The sequence below is a fragment of the Spermophilus citellus genome (genome assembly GCF_964194105.1).
Source record: "Spermophilus citellus genome assembly, chromosome: 6".
Lineage (NCBI taxonomy): Eukaryota > Metazoa > Chordata > Mammalia > Rodentia > Sciuridae > Spermophilus > Spermophilus citellus.
The window spans coordinates 133,889,149-133,906,766 of NC_138187.1; the positions used below are offsets into that span (position 1 = coordinate 133,889,149).

Here is a 17,618-nt window from a genome sequence, read left to right on the forward strand (position 1 = left end):
GACACCAGTGAGACTGGAAGTGACTAAGGAGGAAATAGTCTCTTTCCCTTCCATCCTCCCTTGGTCATCCCTGCCCCCATGTTCCCTGCTTCCTAAGTCTGCGCCCATCTTCCCCTCTAACCCCTTCCTCCCTCCTCTTCCCCCCCCTTTCCTTTTCTTTCCCTCCCTTCCTCCCTCCCTCCCTTCTGTCCCACCAGAAAGTGCTGTACATGGTGGAGATGAGGTTTGTTTTTCTCCACTTCTGGGTGGGACTGGGATCTGGACTTGGTAAGGTGGGAGACACAGACCATTCTGGGCTGGAAGTCAGATGCAGGGGCTTGCAGGGGGGCGGTTCTCTTCAGGGGAGCTGTCCTTCCCCCTCTTCTCCCTCTTTGAAGGGCAAGAGTGCCAAGGGGCTCTTCAGAGTTGAAGTTGTCGGGTTTGAGGTGTCCATGATGTCATTTATGGAATCTTCAGGGGAATAGCAAAGATGTGATCCCAAGAGGAATCTTCACAATGGAAAGCTTGAGATGTGGCTCAAGCATCTCAAATCCACAAGTCCAAAGCCATCATAATGGTCTTCTCCCTCCCTGATCCCGTCCAAATCTGCTTTGTCTAAATTCTGTTTTCAATGAATGACCCCACATCTTCCCAGTGGCCCATGTCAGAGGCCTGAGCTTCATCTGAGACCCCAGTCCTTTTTCTTTTCCCATTTACTCAACATATTTCCTGAGCATTTCCTAAGTGCCAGGCACTTGCTAGTGTCTGGGGAAATAAGTGTGTAGAAGACACAGACCTGGGGTCAAGGCCCTTACAGTGGGAGGGGCCCAGCAAATACGGTGGGATGGTGGTTTCAGTGTGCCTAAGATGTAGGGGAGACTTTGCAAAGAAAGCTTTGCCCTAAGGGTTGAGCCTGAGTTAGTAGGGAGAGGGGGGAGAAAGGCATTGACTGTCCCCTCAGCAAGTCCAAATGATCACCAAGTCCTCTTAATTCTCTCCTCTAAATACCTCTCTGGTCTGGCCCTGACTTCCCATCCCCACTGTCCTGGTTCACATTCACTAATACACCCCTGCAGACCCCTAGCAATGGGTGCTCCTGCAATCAGGTCCATTCCTCCCACCTCGGGGCCAGGTTCTCCTAACAGATCCATGCCACCCCTTCTCTTATGTCTTCAGGAGCTGCCTACTGTTTATCTGACTGATAAAGTGCAAACTCCTTAGCTGACCTCACTTCCTGCCCAGCTGACCTCACTTCCTGTGTCTCAATCTATACTTCAGTGAATCTGAACTTCTGTTTCTCAGTTACCAGTGCACTCTCCTGTCTCTGTTCCCTTTCCGAGGCTAATCTTCTTTTCTGGAACTCTCTTCCCTCTTTTCTGCCGTCTGTGAAGCCCTTCCTGTATTGACCCAAACAGGACTGTCATTTCCTCTGAGTTTCCGTTGTACCTGGTGTTCCCCTCTGTAGCATAACGTTTATTACTTTGTGTGCAATTTTTTGATTATGTGCATGTTGATGTCATAGAGGTAAAATTCATCTTTTCCTCCTCCCATCCCCTCTGCAAGTACTGACAGTGCCTGGAGCATTTTTTGTGGTGCACAAAATGTTGTTAGTAGCAACACAGGTTGTCCCCAAAGGTGTGACCTTTGCCTCCATGTAAATTCAATCTTATTGGGAGCCCAAGATGGAAGGCAGTAAGGAGCCCAGGGAGGCCTTTCTTCCCAATTGTTTGGAGTAAATGTTGATGGAGGGAAATTTGGACTTGGAATTCCATGTCTTCACTTTCCAATGTCCTCCCTCTTTGGCTTCCCTTGCAGAAAGTCCAGGTGGTGGTCACTGTGCTGGACTATGACAAGCTGGGCAAGAATGAAGCCATCGGCAAGATCTTTGTGGGCAGCAACGCCACGGGCACAGAGCTGCGACACTGGTCTGACATGCTGGCCAACCCTCGGAGGCCCATCGCCCAGTGGCACTCACTGAAGCCGGAGGAGGAGGTGGACGCACTTCTGGGCAAGAATAAGTAGATGGCCGTGGCTGGGACCCCGTGCCCTTGATGGACACTGACAAGATCCAGAGCTATCAATACCTCAGTTATGCGACCTTAGAGGTTTTCTTCATCGTTTGTGGTTGTGTCCTTGTTTTTCCTTCCTTTTTCTCTTTTTCAAGACCAACTTTCCTTTGATGGCTGTGTGAGGAGAGTCCCCTAAGAGGTGGAAGAGAAGCCTGGCTCTGTTCGTCGTCCCAGGAGCTGCGGTGGGTTGCTGCATGCCCTGCCGGTTCCCCCTCACTCTCTCAAAGCTTTGTTCAAGCCTCACCCTGGGTGAGGCCCTCTCCTGGCGGGAAGTTGCAGCGCTTCCTGGTTTTGTGCGTTCTGGACCAACAACATGGCAGCACATCTTGTTTTGCGACAGCCAAGGAACACAGTAGCCAACGGGTGTGTGTGTGTGTGTGTGTGTGTGTGTGTGAGTGTGTGGGTGTCTGAGTATTTTTCTTCATTCCTGGGATGAGCCATAGACAGTGATCCTCTGTGGGAAGAGAAGGCTCTTCAGAGACATGAGGAGATGAAGAAAGTCCACTGTCTGAGTGGAACATGGTCTACCAGATGGCGGAGAAGGCTCAGACTCCCAATCAGAGGCCGGAAGCCCTCATACTCTTCTGGGTGGACATTTGGGAGGCAGCAAGATGTGGGGACTGGATGTGTCCAGAACTAGAACCAGACCCCTGATGCCATCACAGACTTCCTCCTGTCAATCATGTTTCCCCAGAAGTGGGGTTTCTGGGACATTCGTGGAAATGAACTATCCCTAGATTGGTTAGACTCTTCACAGGGACCATCAGTCCCAGGATCTTACTCTTGCTGACAATGAACATTGAACTATGAAGCAACAGAAGTCCTGTTACCCTGAAAGACCAAGCTTAAGCTCCTGGATCTTTGCCCCAACCAGTGGGAAACACACTTTCTCCCTTTCCAGAGTCTCAGCAGCACGGTTCATGAGCCCTTGTTCTCCATGATGCTTTTGCTTCTGTGTCTCTTTGCGTCTAAGTGGATCAACACTGTCTGAAGACGTGTTATCTATACAGAGCCAGAGAACGTTAAAAGGAAGGCTTAAATGTGCTTAGTTTCCCTGAGGTCCAGGTAAGAAGGGGGTGGTTAGAAGGGAAGGATGATGGACAGATGCTGGAGATTTTCTGAGACGGTACAGAGGGGAGCAGTGGGATTCCTTCCATTCCTATTCCTTGCTCCCTGGGCCCTCTGCTTTCCGTGCTTGGCTTATGGATTGCTAGAGCGGCCCAGCGAGACGTGCGAGGAGGCCCCAGCCTTCCATTCATCAGAGAGATTTTTCTCGGTGAATGTCAAGATGTGAATGCCATTCATTTGAAATGGGTGGAGACCAACCAGTGTTTCATCAATTTTATTTTATTTTGTGGTGCTGGGGATCACACCCAGGGCCTCCTGCATGTTAGGCAAGCACTTAAGCTATATTCCCAGCCTTGTGCCAGGTTTTCTACCCCATGCCCAGTTGTGTCCCATACCTGTTCACCTTTTGTCCCTAGCATTGATAAAAAGCCATATATATGTTAGTCAGGTTTGCACTGAGTTCCCTTCCAAAACTTCAGCATGGGCAAGAGAGTCAGGTCCCCATGTGGCTAGAGGCCAGCCCTCCTTGTCTCCCTTCCTCTGATCTCTCTCTTCCATCCTTAAAGCTCTCAGGCTCTTGGTATTTCCTTACCAGAGAAAAATCACAGCTTCTCCAGGAGGCTGGGGCTCACTCTCTTTCCCAGTAAAAAATGGCAGAATTTTCCTCCTGCCCCATCTGAGCCACTTCAGCTTCCTGTAGGAACCTGACACAGGTAGATGGTGATGGACTGAATCAGGCTTTGAGGCCCCAGCACAGAGAAGGTGCAGAGTGTCTTTTTATTCAAAAAAGTGGGGGAGGAGGGAATTTGGTTTGCTTGGCTTTGTTTTGTTTTGTTTTGTTTTGTTTTGGTTGAAGCAGGGAGTGAGGGGACACTTACAGCAGAAGCAGACCGGGAAGCAGGACTTGGCTTGCCTCTCTCAGAGTCCCCTCCCTTCCTACCAGTGGCCCTTGGTACATGGGAAGTTATGCATTTTATACTCCGTGTGTGTGTGTGTGTGTGTGTGTGTGTGTGAACAATGAGAAGGTAGCACTCTGATAAGGATTATGAGCAGTGGTCCTTGGGACCAGAGTTGTGGTCATGGTAGAAAACTGTAGGACAGTAGGGTGCCTTCAGAATCAAGGTGGCCACAGAGTACCAGAGTCTTGGTGTGGACATCAGAAGTCACTGGACTTTTCTTCCCTCCCCAGAGCTGAGGCATTTTGGTGCTTTCTCAGGGTCCTTCCTCACTTACGTCCCCGCGAACCTCATTCATGGAAACCCCCTGTCAATCTCACCCCCTTGACCTTCCTTCTTCTGCCTTCTCCCAATCCACTTCCTACCACCTGGGATTCTTCTCAGCCCATGAGCTTCATTTAACCCTTCTAGCGCCTAAGATTTACCACTTCCCAAACAGAGAAGGAAAGGAAACCTCTGGTGTTTCGTGTGTGCCTGGTCCTGGAGATAGAGGCTGGACAGTTCCTACTCAGAGCCCACCTTGAGTGGAGCCTGGAGGGGACAGGCTGCTGAGGCTTCTACTGGTAGCACGGTGGGTGCTGGGAGTGTGTCCTCCCTCAGGTCCCAGCTGGTCCTGATGAGCTCCCAGAACGGGAGGGGAGGTCCACAAGCAGGTGGGACATGCTAATGCTGGAAAGTTTCTATAGCTGACGGCTGAGGAAGCCTAACCACAGAGCATCCTTCTAAACCCTGACTGCTGTGTGAATTTATTCCTGGGGATGTCAGGGTCTTGGAGTGTCAGAGCTAATCAGGACAGAGTTAGGTGTCTGACTAGTGAGGGGTTCTGGATGCTTCTGGGGCTATGAGTTTTCATTCCAAAGTCTGTTCCAGAGAGAGCAAAGTTCTTAGTCGAGAGCAGCATTTTTACAGAGGGACTGAAACTATGAAAATCCAAACTCAGAGCCACTCAGAAACTAGGATGAGGGCCAAGGCTGCTTTCTCCCTGAATCATCTATGTAGAAGGAAAACCAACTCTGCCAAAGCTACGGGCAGATTTTTTAGATTTTGGAAGCAGAAGCTGAGGCCTGGGAGAGGCTGAGCAGGTGCTTGGGGTGAAGGAGAAACCACGGTCCTGGAGCTTCTTGGCTGGAGGTTGGATGACAGGGATCAGGCCACAGTTTCAGGTCCTGGTCTTCTTTCTTATCAAGAAACCATACATAGCGTGTGTCTCTGCAGAATCAGATTTGGGTGATTTTGCTGGCCCCAGGCTTCAGGGAGAGAAGAGGGGTGGCTGCAGGGTCTCTCATAAACTGGCCTCTATGTGATGGGGTGAGGGCAGGGTGGGTGGGAGACAGCAGAGGCTCTCCCTGGCTGTGGGAGCAAGAGATTCCTTGTTCCTTTAATGTTCTAGGCTTTTCTTTGACTCTTCAGTTCTGATGTCACCCAGCCCTGTAGAGAGAGCCTGTGCACCTCAAGAGGAAGAGATGGAGCCAGTGACTGCCCTCTTACCCTCTGCCTTCGCCCCTTCTCTCCTCAGGCTGGTTGGGGCCTTTCATCAGAGCCATGGGTGGTGGCAGGCAGGGAGCCCTAGGTCCTTATCCTTGTGGCACAGAGTCCCGTGATATACAGTGCCAGATTTGGCAAGTAAAAATATAGGATGGTTGAATTCAGAATTTCAGAAAAACAACACAATTTTTAAGGATGTCGTAGGCAATATTTGGGACACACTATACTTAAAAATGGTTCATCGTTTATCTGAAATTCAAATTTAACTGGCCATCCTGTACTGTGTCTGATGACCCTACCCTATGACCACATCCCTCCTCTCCTGCTCAGTCCCAGGGGGCCAGAGGTTGGTCACCACAGATTTGACCTAACCTGTTTTTTGAAATGCAATATTGAGAAGGGGACACTGTGACTTGAAGATACATGATATACTTTATTTTTTAAGCAACAACAAAACCACCTTTTGAAGCCATTTGAGCCTCATCCGACCCCTGCCATGTGCATTTAGTTATATATTAAAAGAAGATAGTTATCTATAAACATACGAACAGAATCTTGTTGAGTCAAGATGCATGTCTATAAACTTCTGTAAATAGCCGCATGGCAATGCTGAGAGTCCCCTCGGTCCCCCAACCTCAGGCCTATTTTACAGAACTGGTCAAGGCTGCTCCTTCTCTTTTCTGTTGTGTGATGTCTTTGTCCCCAGCTCCACACCCGCCCTTCCCCATTGGGAATCCCATAATGGGAGCTGTCAGGGGATGGGAACGGGTTTCCAGCCCTGGTGCCGGCCCTGTTGGAGAAGATGCTGGAGGACACCATGGCCCCGAAGGCCCCCCGTCTGCGGTGCATCTATGGGCAGGGCCAAGGCACGCCATGTCCCGCCTGCTGTCTGGTGTCCGCTGTTTCTGTGTTCCGTGTCCGTGTGTGGCGTGGCTCCCTTCCTCCCGCTGTCTGAATAACTGAAAAGCCATAAAGGGGGCCTTCTGCTGGAGACCACCCTCCACCCTCCCAGGAGCCCCCATGTCCCTCCGACAGGCTCCCACAGAACACTTGTGAAGGGCTCACTTGTTGTCCTCCCCTCCTGCTTCCTCAGCCCCGTGTCATGAGGATGGACGGTGGCCAGGGCTTCTGGTGGGGCCTTGGGAGGTGTCCCTGGCTGGCTGTGGTCTGATGGCTCCACTCCATCTCCACCCTGACGGTGCACGGTGGGACGCCACAGTTCTGCTACTTTCCTGGGGGCCCTGCAGAGTCAACCCAGAGTTTCAGGAGCAGCCAGTCAGCAGCTCAGTCTGTGGTCGGGTTTCCATTTACGACCTGGATCCTCAACCAGCCTGGCCTACTGCCACTGAGGTGTCCGGGTCCTTAGAGGGTAATGGAGGAGGAACTCGTGGGGGGAAACCTAGGGCTAGTAGTGGGTTAGGCTTTATCCCCATCTTCCTTCTGTAGCTTGAGAGAGAGCACCCCAATAGTGTGGTGGCCCTAGGGCTGCCAGGCTCCTCCAGAAGTGGTGGGTAGGTGCCATGGTTATGGATGGCTTAGAGGACCCTCGGCGGAACAGGTGTGTCCTGGGCTCTGGCCCTCATGCTGGCTCCCCCAGCCCCCGCCAGGCACAGCAAGCAGTAGGGGCCCAAAGCCTTCCAAGGTCCCTGGTTGAAGTGCAGTCCCCAGCCTGCAGCCCCGGGCCCCCAGAGCACAGGAGGGCGGTGATGCATGTGAGTAACCTAGGAAGCCTCGGGCCGGAGAATTGCTTGAGGAGAATCAGGCGGGTTGTGTTAGACAAGGCCAGAGGTGGCAGAGTGAGCCCTGCCAGTTACAAACCACAGCACCCGGGCACACAAAAATCCCAGGGCCAGCTCTCTTGGTCCCTCCCACTTTCCACAGACAGGGAAATTGAGGCAAGATTGGAGGGAGGGTCTGTGGTGAGGGGGCAGCATCCGTGAGCGGGGCAAGGGAGCTTCTGCTGTGCCTACCTTAGCAACCCAGAATTTAGGGGGTCCTCTTTAGAGAAGCATGACCAGTATGCCCTGACCCTGCTCATCTAAGGACTTGATTGGTTGCTTTCTAAAAACCCTGGGGCCAGAAAAGTTGGGCCAGAAAAGTTGAAAACTAGGCCTGGGGCAGAGGGTTGCCTGACCCAGTTCACCCTGGACCATCTTGCCCCACCAGGAGCCCTCCTGCCGGACATACGAGCAGCCCTCCCTGCCCGCCCCCCGCTTGGCAATGCCCTCCACCCCCTCATGTGGACTCTGTTGTTCTTGTTTGATCTCTTGTCAAATTGTTATTTTGTAATGAGCTGCGTCTCCTTATTAAAGAAATGAGTTGAAAGAAACCTGGGGGTGGGGGGTGTCTGTAGTTGTTTCTACCAGCCATGGTGAGGGTGGGGGAGGCAGGAGCTGCCCCGAGGGTCAGCACTGTGCATGAGGGTGACCAGCTGCGCCTGAGACTCTGGCCTCTAGTCTAGTGACTCCCTTCCGGAAGCCACCCAAGGGGCCAAGTCCCATTCCCTTCTTGAGAGTGGGGGAAGACCAGATGGGCACTGTTGGTTGGTGGAGCCTGATGCCCTCCTGGGGAAGGCTGTGGTGCTGGGATCCTCCCCTGGGAGACTGCAGGGTGCCCACATCCTGGAATTCCCCTCCAGTAGAGCGGTGCTTAGGAACAGCCAGCCTACGTCTGACAAGGAGGCTGGCCCTGAAGTGGGAGTGTGAAAAGAGAATTTCTACAGATTCTTGAATTACTCCACTACAAAGAAAGAACTCCAGAAGTCTTTGACTCTAATGAGGCAAAAATGTTAGGAACTTCATTGGGGCTTCAGAGTTCTTAGAAAAGAACCCGGTGCAGTGGCGCACTCCTGTCATCCCAGTGGCTCAGAAGGCTGAGGCAGGAGGATCGTTAGTTCAAAGCCAGCCTCAGCAACTTAGTTAGGTCCCAAGCAACTAGTGAGACCCTCTCTCTAGATAATAGATAAAATATAAAAAAGGGCCAGGGATGTGGTAGCAAAAAAAAAAAAAAAATAGTTTTTAGGAAAGTGTGGGGGCAGTATTGCCCCTAGGACCAGGAAGGGGCTAGACTCCTGTTTCAAGCCCTACCCCACCAGTCTCTTCACTTTGAAGACAGGCCAGCCTATTTTGTTAGTTTATGCCATGTGGCACTTGTCCTCTAGGGTTGCCACCTGCTCAAAAGTCAGGTCCAAATGCATGAGGAGCAGCAAAGTCAAGGCAGGGATGGGGCCAACTCAGTGACGAGCAAGGGCCAGGACCCTGGCATGTCTACCCCATCTTGCTGCCTCAGTCCCCGAGGTGGGATGGGCTGGGTGGCTCGGGTGTGTGAGGGGCACTCTCAGCCCAGGACTGGGGCTCCTCACTGGACCATTTCCTGGCCGGGAGTGTGACTCCTTGCTCTCCTGCAGGGAGGCCACATACTGCAACCCTCCCCGTGCAGCATTGGCCTCATAACTGCGAGGAGACCGTCTGTGCAGACCTCAATGCCCACTGGGGGACACAGAGAGGAAGATGACATTTGTGGTCTGGGAGCATCAGACATGCTGCTTTGCCTGTTTCGGGCCTCAGGACAGATCCGAACTCTTCAACCATGACATCATGTGTGTGTTTTCTGCTGCTGCTTGGGCTACAAACAGTTGGGTGACAGAAGGGGAAAAGAATCTTCCCTCCTTGACCTCCCTTTTAGTCAGTGAGCAGGGATTTCCGCTTGGCAGAAAACACTGGGCTTAGCAGAGCCAGAACAGAGTTTACTGGATGGAGAAACCAGACCCGAACCTTGGCTGCCAAAGGGCCGACCTGGCCGGCCACCCACCCACAAACCCTGCCAGCGCCTGTGCGGCTCCTCCCTGGGCTGGGCTCTTTCATTTGGAGTTTGAGTTTAACCTCCAGTAGTAACCCCCAAGTTAACTGCATTTGTAGTTTGGATCTAGGGAGAGGTTTGAGGTCTCCTGAATCAAACGACCCAGTGAAAACCCGTATGTGTACAGCAGAGGACTAGGTGGTGCCCAGAGACTTGCATGAGCCCAAACAAAGCCCCTCTTCTCTGGACACAGCCTGCCCAAGTATGAGAGGTCAGTGTGCATGAGATGGGATCAGCACCCTCGTCATGGGTGCTTTCTGCCTTTGAGGAAATAGCCCTGCTCTCGGTCACCTGAAACCCTGATGTCTTCTTACGGTTCTGCTGAACCTTCGATCTCGGCTTTTCCTGGGCCTGACACACTAAGGAAATACATTGGTGCTCTCAGAGACCTGTCCTTAGGGCTGGCCACTCACTTGTGGCTGTCCTGAGAAAAGACCTTCAAGTGGAGGGAGGTGTAGGAAGCTGGTGGGTGAGGCCCCCATGGGGAGGGGCGTTGACAGATGTGACATTCTATCAGTCTCACTGCACAAAGTTAAAACACAGTTTTATTTACTCATTTATAAATACTGTTGTGTTTACAGGCATCATATAGATGTGAATATTATTATTACCAAACTTTCAAACACAGAATACTTAATGCTATATAATAACAACCAGTAAAACAAAATCATCCATATCTCAGGGTTGAAAGGCCACTCAAAATTGCATAAAAATACATTCAGTTCACAAAGCAAATCTGGCTTCCCCTCCCGAAATGGCCCCCTCCCCAGGTGTATTTACAACAGACTGAAGTTAATCCACACACCTCAGATGAAGAACAGTTTACATCTGGTGTGGAAGTAAGGTGCGGAAGGAAGGGTGGAAAGAGTAAAGACACACGGTGCTGTCACTGAGGTGGGATCAGTGTGGAGACACCAGGGTGGTTCTTATGACCTCTTTTCACCCCTGTCTGATCAAGGTCGGGGCAGAGGCAAGAAAAGAGGGAGAAAACCATAAAGTCAAAGCCTGAATCTGAACCACTCAATTGAGAAGAGGCCACATCTCTCCTAGAAGAGGGAGGCAAGGTGAAGCACACTCCTTCCCTCCTTGGGGAAGTCCAGCCTCTTTCAGGAACCAGCTGGGTGGTGTCCAACCTTTCGGGAGTTCAAGGGATGCTGGCTAGAAAAGGGTGTGCTTTGGATGACTGTGTCTCCCTGAACCCTCCCGTGCCCCTGCAGCTTGCCACCCAGTGTCCTTTTCCCCCCAATTTCTCTTCACCTGGCCCTCTGCACCAGAGGACAAGCTGAAGTCGGCTGGTCTTGGGGGAGGGACAGCAAGAGCAGGTGTACTTTGGGGGAGTTGAGCTCGTGCTGACCCTCACAAGTCCCTTGTTCAGGATTTGTGCTCTGTCCCGGGACCACACCAGAGGCTCTCACCAGGTTCCCCAGTTACATGGCTTCCCCGAATCCCCTATCCTGCAGGCAGAAGTGGGCTGAGCTGTCGCCGCCAGATGCACTGCCAGGCCCGTCCAGGTGTGCAGAGAAGACACTTTTGCCTTAAGCTGGAACCAGTCAGCTCTCTCAGGACAAAGACGGGATAAACCAGACATGCTACCTCGTCTCCTTGGCCAGGCTAGGGAGGAACCCTAAGGGTGACGAGGGGCCATTAGCAGTCAGCAATCTTTGAAATGGGAAGGGGGGTGGCAGAGGTGGCTGTTGGATGTGAAACTCCAGGAATCCTGGCTGATTAGGGAACACCTCATTTTCTTAAGCACCATCATCAGGTCCTTTTCTTTTTTGAGAAAAGCAAAGAAAAAGAACATGGAGGAAGATGAAAGGGAGAGGAAGGGTGAAGTATGTTTACTGGAAGGACATAAGAGCATCCTGATGTCAACTTAAAGGCCACCCACATAAAATCTTATTGGCAGCATTAGGGGAAATTTTGGAGGAGAAATAACAAAATATCACTCTGGCAGATTCACAGTCCAAAATGATAAGCAGATGAGAGAAAAGTCCTTTGGGGGACTGGAAGGGAGGGGGAAAGGCCAAAAATATGAACTGATAGAATAATATACTTGAATAAAATTGGTTTCTGAGTTCTCATTTCTAATCAAGAACATGCGAGACCTCATTTTGGAAGCTCCGAGCTAGCATGTATGTGTCTATGCACTCAGACTAGAAGAGGACCCTCAAATCGTCAAACCTTTGTAAGGAAGGCCAGACAGAACATGCATCAGTGCTGTGGTCTTTAGACACCCCTGCTTCTTATCAACTGTTCTTCCCCAGGAATTCTGCAGGCTTCCAGAGATTGGGTTGCAAGCCATTCCTCAGTTCAACTCTGACCCTCGACGTCCACTCTTAAGAAGTGAGCGCATCTTCTTTCACTATGCTGCAGCTGGCTGCCAGGTCAAGAGTCTCTGCTGTTTTTTCTCAGATTTCAAAAAACACCTCATTCCTTAGTAGCTGTGGCAATGACTTCCTGGGATGTAGTGAAGTTGATCTATTTTTCCAATCTAATCAGAACACAGCGATCAATACCTGTCCCTGATAGGGTCTCCTCCTGAGCAGTGTCAATACCCATTAGGGAAGCTGATTAGAATCTCAGCTCAGCTGGAGGCTGAGGATAAAGTCACCAGCTCACAGCTCATTTCCACGCTGAAGCTTTGCTCCCTCCTTCCTTCCCTCCCAGTGCTTGCAACCTCTACCCTGCTCCACCTTCAAAGCCCTGCCTGTCTCTTTTCCAATGCTGCCTGGGGGCCACCTCCCCACCCAGGGTCTTTGCCCTTTCACTGGTCTCACACTAGACCCACAGGAGTCTTGCAAGAGCCGAGTGCTGCTCTGTGCAACATGGCAGTGTGGTTTGTAAACGCTTCTGACTTTGCTGGTCTCGTCTGCAGACCTGCTATAAAAAAAAGCCTGCTTGAACAGAACCAGAACTTCCTACTTCTGAGAGACCAGAATCCAGAGGAGCTCAAAGGAACTAATATTTATTTATTTATTTTTTTACTGAGGAAAATTCCTTTGCTGTTGCAAGATAGAGTTCAAGACCAGGGACCAGCTGGTGCTAAGCAGCAAGACAATCAATTTGTCTGTCTGGGGTGAAGAGGCAGAGTAGGCCATGTCTGAGGAAGCTGAGGAAAGGTGGTTGAGAACCTGTGAAACGACAGCTCTATTTCCTATTAAAACAATTTGTCTGAAGGCTGCCTACAACAAATTACTTTCTATCCATTTCCCTATGAGCTCCAATTTCCACCTCTGCAGGTTTTAATATTCTTACCAAAACATTAGGAGGGAAAGCAATTGAAACACCACTCAATTATCCTTAATACCAAACTCGCTTTCCAGCAAGGATGAGAAGTCAGTCTTGACGTGCTGATGTTGAACAGTCTGAATTAGAAGAAAACAAGAATTTTTGCTCTTGAATTTTTGAAGTTAAAAGAAGGAATTTTTGAAGCAGAAATTCCAAGTATAAGAAATGTTCTGTTCTTCCTAAGAATGAATAAATCACAGAATTTTAAGCCAAGAGAATTTAAAGGTAATCTTGCCCAAGGTCACACGGTTAATAGAAGAGCTGGCCCCAGCACTGATGTTCAGGTTCCTGGGGGTTTACCCTTTCATGTCGCCTGTTCTCCCCTCACAGCTGCCTCATTTACGGGGTCACAGGAATCCAAATCTTTGAGGGGGTCTGAACCTGCCTTAAAAATCAGAATGGTGAGAGAGATCTGGGCTTAGATTTGGGCAGGGACTACCTCTGACGAGATTGTGTGCCAAGGTAAGTGCAGTGTGGGCATAAATGATGGGGTTCAGTGGCCCTGGTGGTATCCAGAAGAGAAGGACACTGGACTCTTGGTGATCCCTCACTGTTCAGCTGCAGTAGTGGCTCGCTTGCTGGGGCAGACAGGAACTCCCCCTTTCCATGGGCCTTGTTGCTGAACCTGTAGGCCTCCCTTTAAGGTGTGAAGTGGCTGGAAGCAGAATAACGCAACACGTGGAACAGTCTTCTCTTCCCCAGGTGTCTGCTCACCCAGGCCCATCTCCTAAAGAGTGCCAACACTGTGGGGACCTTCTGCACAGTGGCCTGGCCAGAAACAACTGGCTTTTCTCTGAGAGGAGATGGTGTCTTTCTTTGGCTAAGAGATGCTGCAAAGTTGCCAGACATCCAGAGGCACAGCAAAGTGCATGGCTGAGAATTTCTCCTTCCTCATCTCTGAAATCAGTTAAATGCTCTTGGCGGAGAAGCAGCTGGTAGTTCACCCAGTCTTGTGTGGGATCCACAGCTATTAAGTAGGATTGTAGCCTCCTTGCTTCCTGGTAGAACTGTCAAATAAGCACATGCTTTGTTTGGGATAGGGAGAAGAGGTGAAATGTTCCAAACAGAGATATGAAACCCACCAGCGGCCTCGAGAGCATCAGATGCATCTAGATCTCCTTAAACATGGAAAAGCACAGAAGAGAAATGCAAATATCCTGCAGCTGGATAGAGAGCAAGGGAGTCTCTAGGAGATAGCCAATGAGATTGGCCTAGTGGAGAATCAAGTGTTCCAAGGACACCTGGGACATGTCTGTTGTTCAGAATCGTTAGTAGCTGTACCCTGAGATATGCACAGCCTTATGCTAGAGATTAGGATGGGGCTGGGGTCATCACACCTGGGGCTTCTGAAAAGGACTGGGCTATCTGAAAAGGATCAGCAGCCTCTGAAAGACAAATAGGCAAACTTTAGCTAGAGAATCTCTGGAATCCTCAATCGTTACTCCCAAAGGTGTGGCTTGGCTATTGAAAAATATCAAGTCAGTGGGAACAGAGGGTGTGAAGTTGAACTGAGAAATTCTCTTTTTCAGACAGTCTTGACAGTCTTCCTGTCAAGATTGAAGTGACAGAGCTGAGCCTCTCGCTGCTGGCCAGCCTGCTGCTACTCACTTAGCTTGAGCTGCTGGGGTGCTCATGAGTTCCCAAACCAGCAGGCAAGGATGCGGAGGGCAGTGGAGACTGAGGAGACCAATAGAAGGTAACTTGCTACTAAAAGGCCTACACCTAGCACCTCATATGGCTTCTAGTCAATACAGCTGTGAAGAAAGGACGTTTTATTCTCTATAGGAGACCAGGATTCATAATGTTATCTAATAAAATCAATGGCATAAGAACAATTGCCTGAAATAGTGAATTCAGGAAATTGTACCTTAGTGTGAACTATGGTTCACACTTTCTGAGTTCTTGGCCATAGAATCCAGTATTCCTGAGACTAAAAATCTTGTAAACTTCTTGACACAAGGAAAACCTCCTGGCAAGAAGAGACCTTTGACATGAAAGGCTGCTGTAGAGCAGCAGGGGAGAGACACCAATTCAAGAGTTTTGAGAACCTGCCTCCAACACTTTAAAAGGCACAAAGGGATCTGAGGGAATTCTGCAATTCCTTTACTTGGTCTAAGGAACTGAGAAGAATAACAAATGTTTCCTAATAATCTGGTTTTCTTTTCTTAAGAGGCAATCAGCTCCACTTCCTCCATATCCAAGAGGCACCAGGAGAATCAATTAGCCAATCCTTGTTGATTTCTTCCCCCCCCCTCCAATGAAGGATATGCTTACAGTGGAAGATATGGCACTTCTCACTCTAATCCAGCATTCCCTGAGAATTGAGCTTACAATGCCCCCATTATAATATAAAGTTCCAAGATAGGAGCAGCTTCTCCTGGGAAAAAAAGAGGAAGGAACAGAAGAGAGAATCTTATATACTCTAAAAGTGAGGTTCTGCCAGAGGAGGCATGGCTACTATTCTGGAACTGTTCCTGAATTATAGATTCTGAGTAAAGAGCATGGGCATTTCAGAGGACTATCGAGAACACCATCGACACTTTCAGGAGACAATGACAGACAGAGGTAGCACAGACTGCTCTCAGCACTGAGTATCACTGGCAACCCTACAATGAGGCTCTAAGTGACCTGCATACTCAAGGTGAACCAAGGGATGCAACTCCTCCAAAAAGCAAATACTATATGCCTTAATTGTCTCATGGAGAACTAATGATTGAACTGTACGCTGGGGTTATGGAGTACTCTGTGAAGGTCTGGGCAAGATATCTTAAAAGGCTGTTTTGTCTAAAGCAGGATGGCAAAGATGACAGGTATGAAGAGCAAGTCACATGAGGAGTGACTGAAAAGACTAGGGCAGTGTGGGCTTGACGTCAGGTGAAGAAGAGACCACCATCCACACGGATCTGAAGTGCTGTCACTTCAAGGAGCTATGAAGGGTAGACATGGCCTACAGGCAGACTTCAGCTGGTCTTAGGAGAAACTCTGGTTATTAGAGTTGCTCAAACCTCAAGTAGTAAATGCACAGCCACCAGAGGCTATCTAACTATGGGTCAAAGCTGTGGTAGCAGGGGTCCCTGTGACACAAAAATGGAAAGCTGGACCAAATGACCTCTGGGCCTTGCCACTCTAAAATTCCATGACCCTCATCATGTGTTGAAAGGACTTCTTCCCTTTAAACCTCATCAAGCAACCATGTCTCCTGATAACTTCTAAGAAAGCAAATATCTCTTCCCTCAATTAACCACCAGAAACAATCCAATCCACCACTATTCTCACAGCACAGTGGAACACTGTCTTCTCTGTCGTCATGTTTCAGTGTCCTCAGATACTTTCCTTTCACCAAATATGTATTTCAACTTCCACCCTCTGCCCAGCTCCCAACAGTCTGCCCTCCCCACCTTACAGGTCTCCTTGTAATGACTTCATATCTCATTTGCAAGAGGCACCAGGTGAAGAGAGGAAAACTCCCTCATCAAAGAGAGATCAGGCAGAATGGGGTATCCACTTTTCTGATAAGGAATAAGATTTTCTAATAAGAGCTATTTTCTAATAAGGAGCCCAGATTTTCTAATAAGAAAAACCATTTTTCAGGGGAAAGATAAGTGGGAAATGTGAATAGCAGGCTGACACTTCTGCCATGGTCTCACTTTTAATAGACAGGGTTCACGAAGCCACCCCAAAGCACCAGAGTCATGATTTTCTAGTCTTCAGAGTAATGATCTTCCACAATGGTCAAAACAAAACAAAACAAACAAAAAACCAAGGTCGAGTGCTCTGGAGGCAAGGGTGTGGGAGAGAAAGAACGAAAGGATAGAAGGTAGAGGAATAAGTGAGGCCAGGGCCATCAGTGCCTTGGATAAAGGTTAGGCATGAGGGAAGAAGAGGGGTTGAGACTAGTCAGGAATGGTTCTGGGTTGCTGAGGAAAAAATATAAGTCAGTTCCTGAGAGGTGAAGAACAGAGAGCTTCAGTGCAGTCACTGTCCCCTGGACTCCAAAGAAACACAGCTCCAGAGGCTGATGATTAATTCCACATCCTGCCATTTCTCTTGGCACCCCAGACAGGAACCTGGAGTGGTACCACAAGACTCACTTATATTAAAGGATACTGGGTCAGCATAAAGGCTAGGCATGTCTTATGTGTTTGGACCAAATCCAATGTGGACAAAGTAGGAGAGCAGCAGGAAGCTTGGGTCCATAGCTGAGCTTGGTATGCTCCGTGGGGTCTTTTCCAGATGGCTCCAATGATCACAATCATGCTTCAATTAAAACTGTCATAAAACTTGGGGTGAGGGTGTGGGAGGAACAGGGCATTGAGAGTGCAGAGAAAATGTACAGTGCAGAGGATGTGACTGAAGCGGGTCAGAGAGAAGTGTCCCCTTCCTTCCACCAAAACATTCACTTCTTTTGGCTGGAAGGCAATGGCTGGAAATGAGGGGCAGGGCAGCAGATGCCTTCCCACACCTGGAGCCTTGTCTATTTGGACAGTTTGCTGATCACTCTGATGAGGGCGCCATTTTCATCTTTCAGCCTCTGGTTGTCAGATTTCAGTTCTGTTAACACCTGTAGGTGACAGAGCGAAAAGTGTGTTAGAACCTGGCGCAACTGCTTCCCCTACCCTCCTGACCAGGCACGGCTGGCAGGGGAGCAGGGCCTTCTGAGAATGTGCATGTAATGAGCTGTCATCCCCCCTTCTCCCAGAGACAAAGTTCCATTGACTCTTCCTACTTACTCAGTTGGTGGTGTTCATATTTAGAGATCGCAGCCCCTCACCTTTTGAGCTGGCAGATTAGTAACACAGGCTCACGTTCCACACTAGATATCCTTTTACTCTATTGAGTCAATGGCTATTTTCAATTATTCCTTGAACTCACCTCTAGTCTAGATAAACTGGAGAGTGCCAAAGTAGGCTAATGA

At 49.6% G+C, this 17,618-nt stretch overlaps 2 protein-coding genes across 5 annotated transcripts in view; one reads left to right on the top strand and one right to left on the bottom strand.

Annotated features, from left to right (window-relative positions):
* The window catches only part of SYT2 (synaptotagmin 2), a 112,832-nt gene extending 105,011 nt beyond the window's left edge, over positions 1–7,821 (top strand). Inside the window, 1 exon segment of the mRNA XM_081299031.1 lies at positions 1,795–7,821. Within this exon segment, the coding sequence (XP_081155157.1) occupies positions 1,795–2,001 (207 nt within the window). The 3' untranslated portion in view covers positions 2,002–7,821.
* A 2,121-nt stretch (positions 7,822–9,942) lies between these two features.
* Positions 9,943–17,618, bottom strand: part of PPP1R12B (protein phosphatase 1 regulatory subunit 12B) — a gene marked incomplete at its 3' end in the record, with an annotated part of 222,463 nt that continues 214,787 nt past the window's right edge. For all 4 annotated transcript variants that reach the window (XM_081298885.1, XM_081298884.1, XM_081298888.1 and 1 more), the window contains one exon: positions 9,943–17,264. In XM_081298885.1, the coding sequence (XP_081155011.1) occupies positions 17,178–17,264 (87 nt within the window). The remainder of the gene's footprint in view (positions 17,265–17,618) is intronic.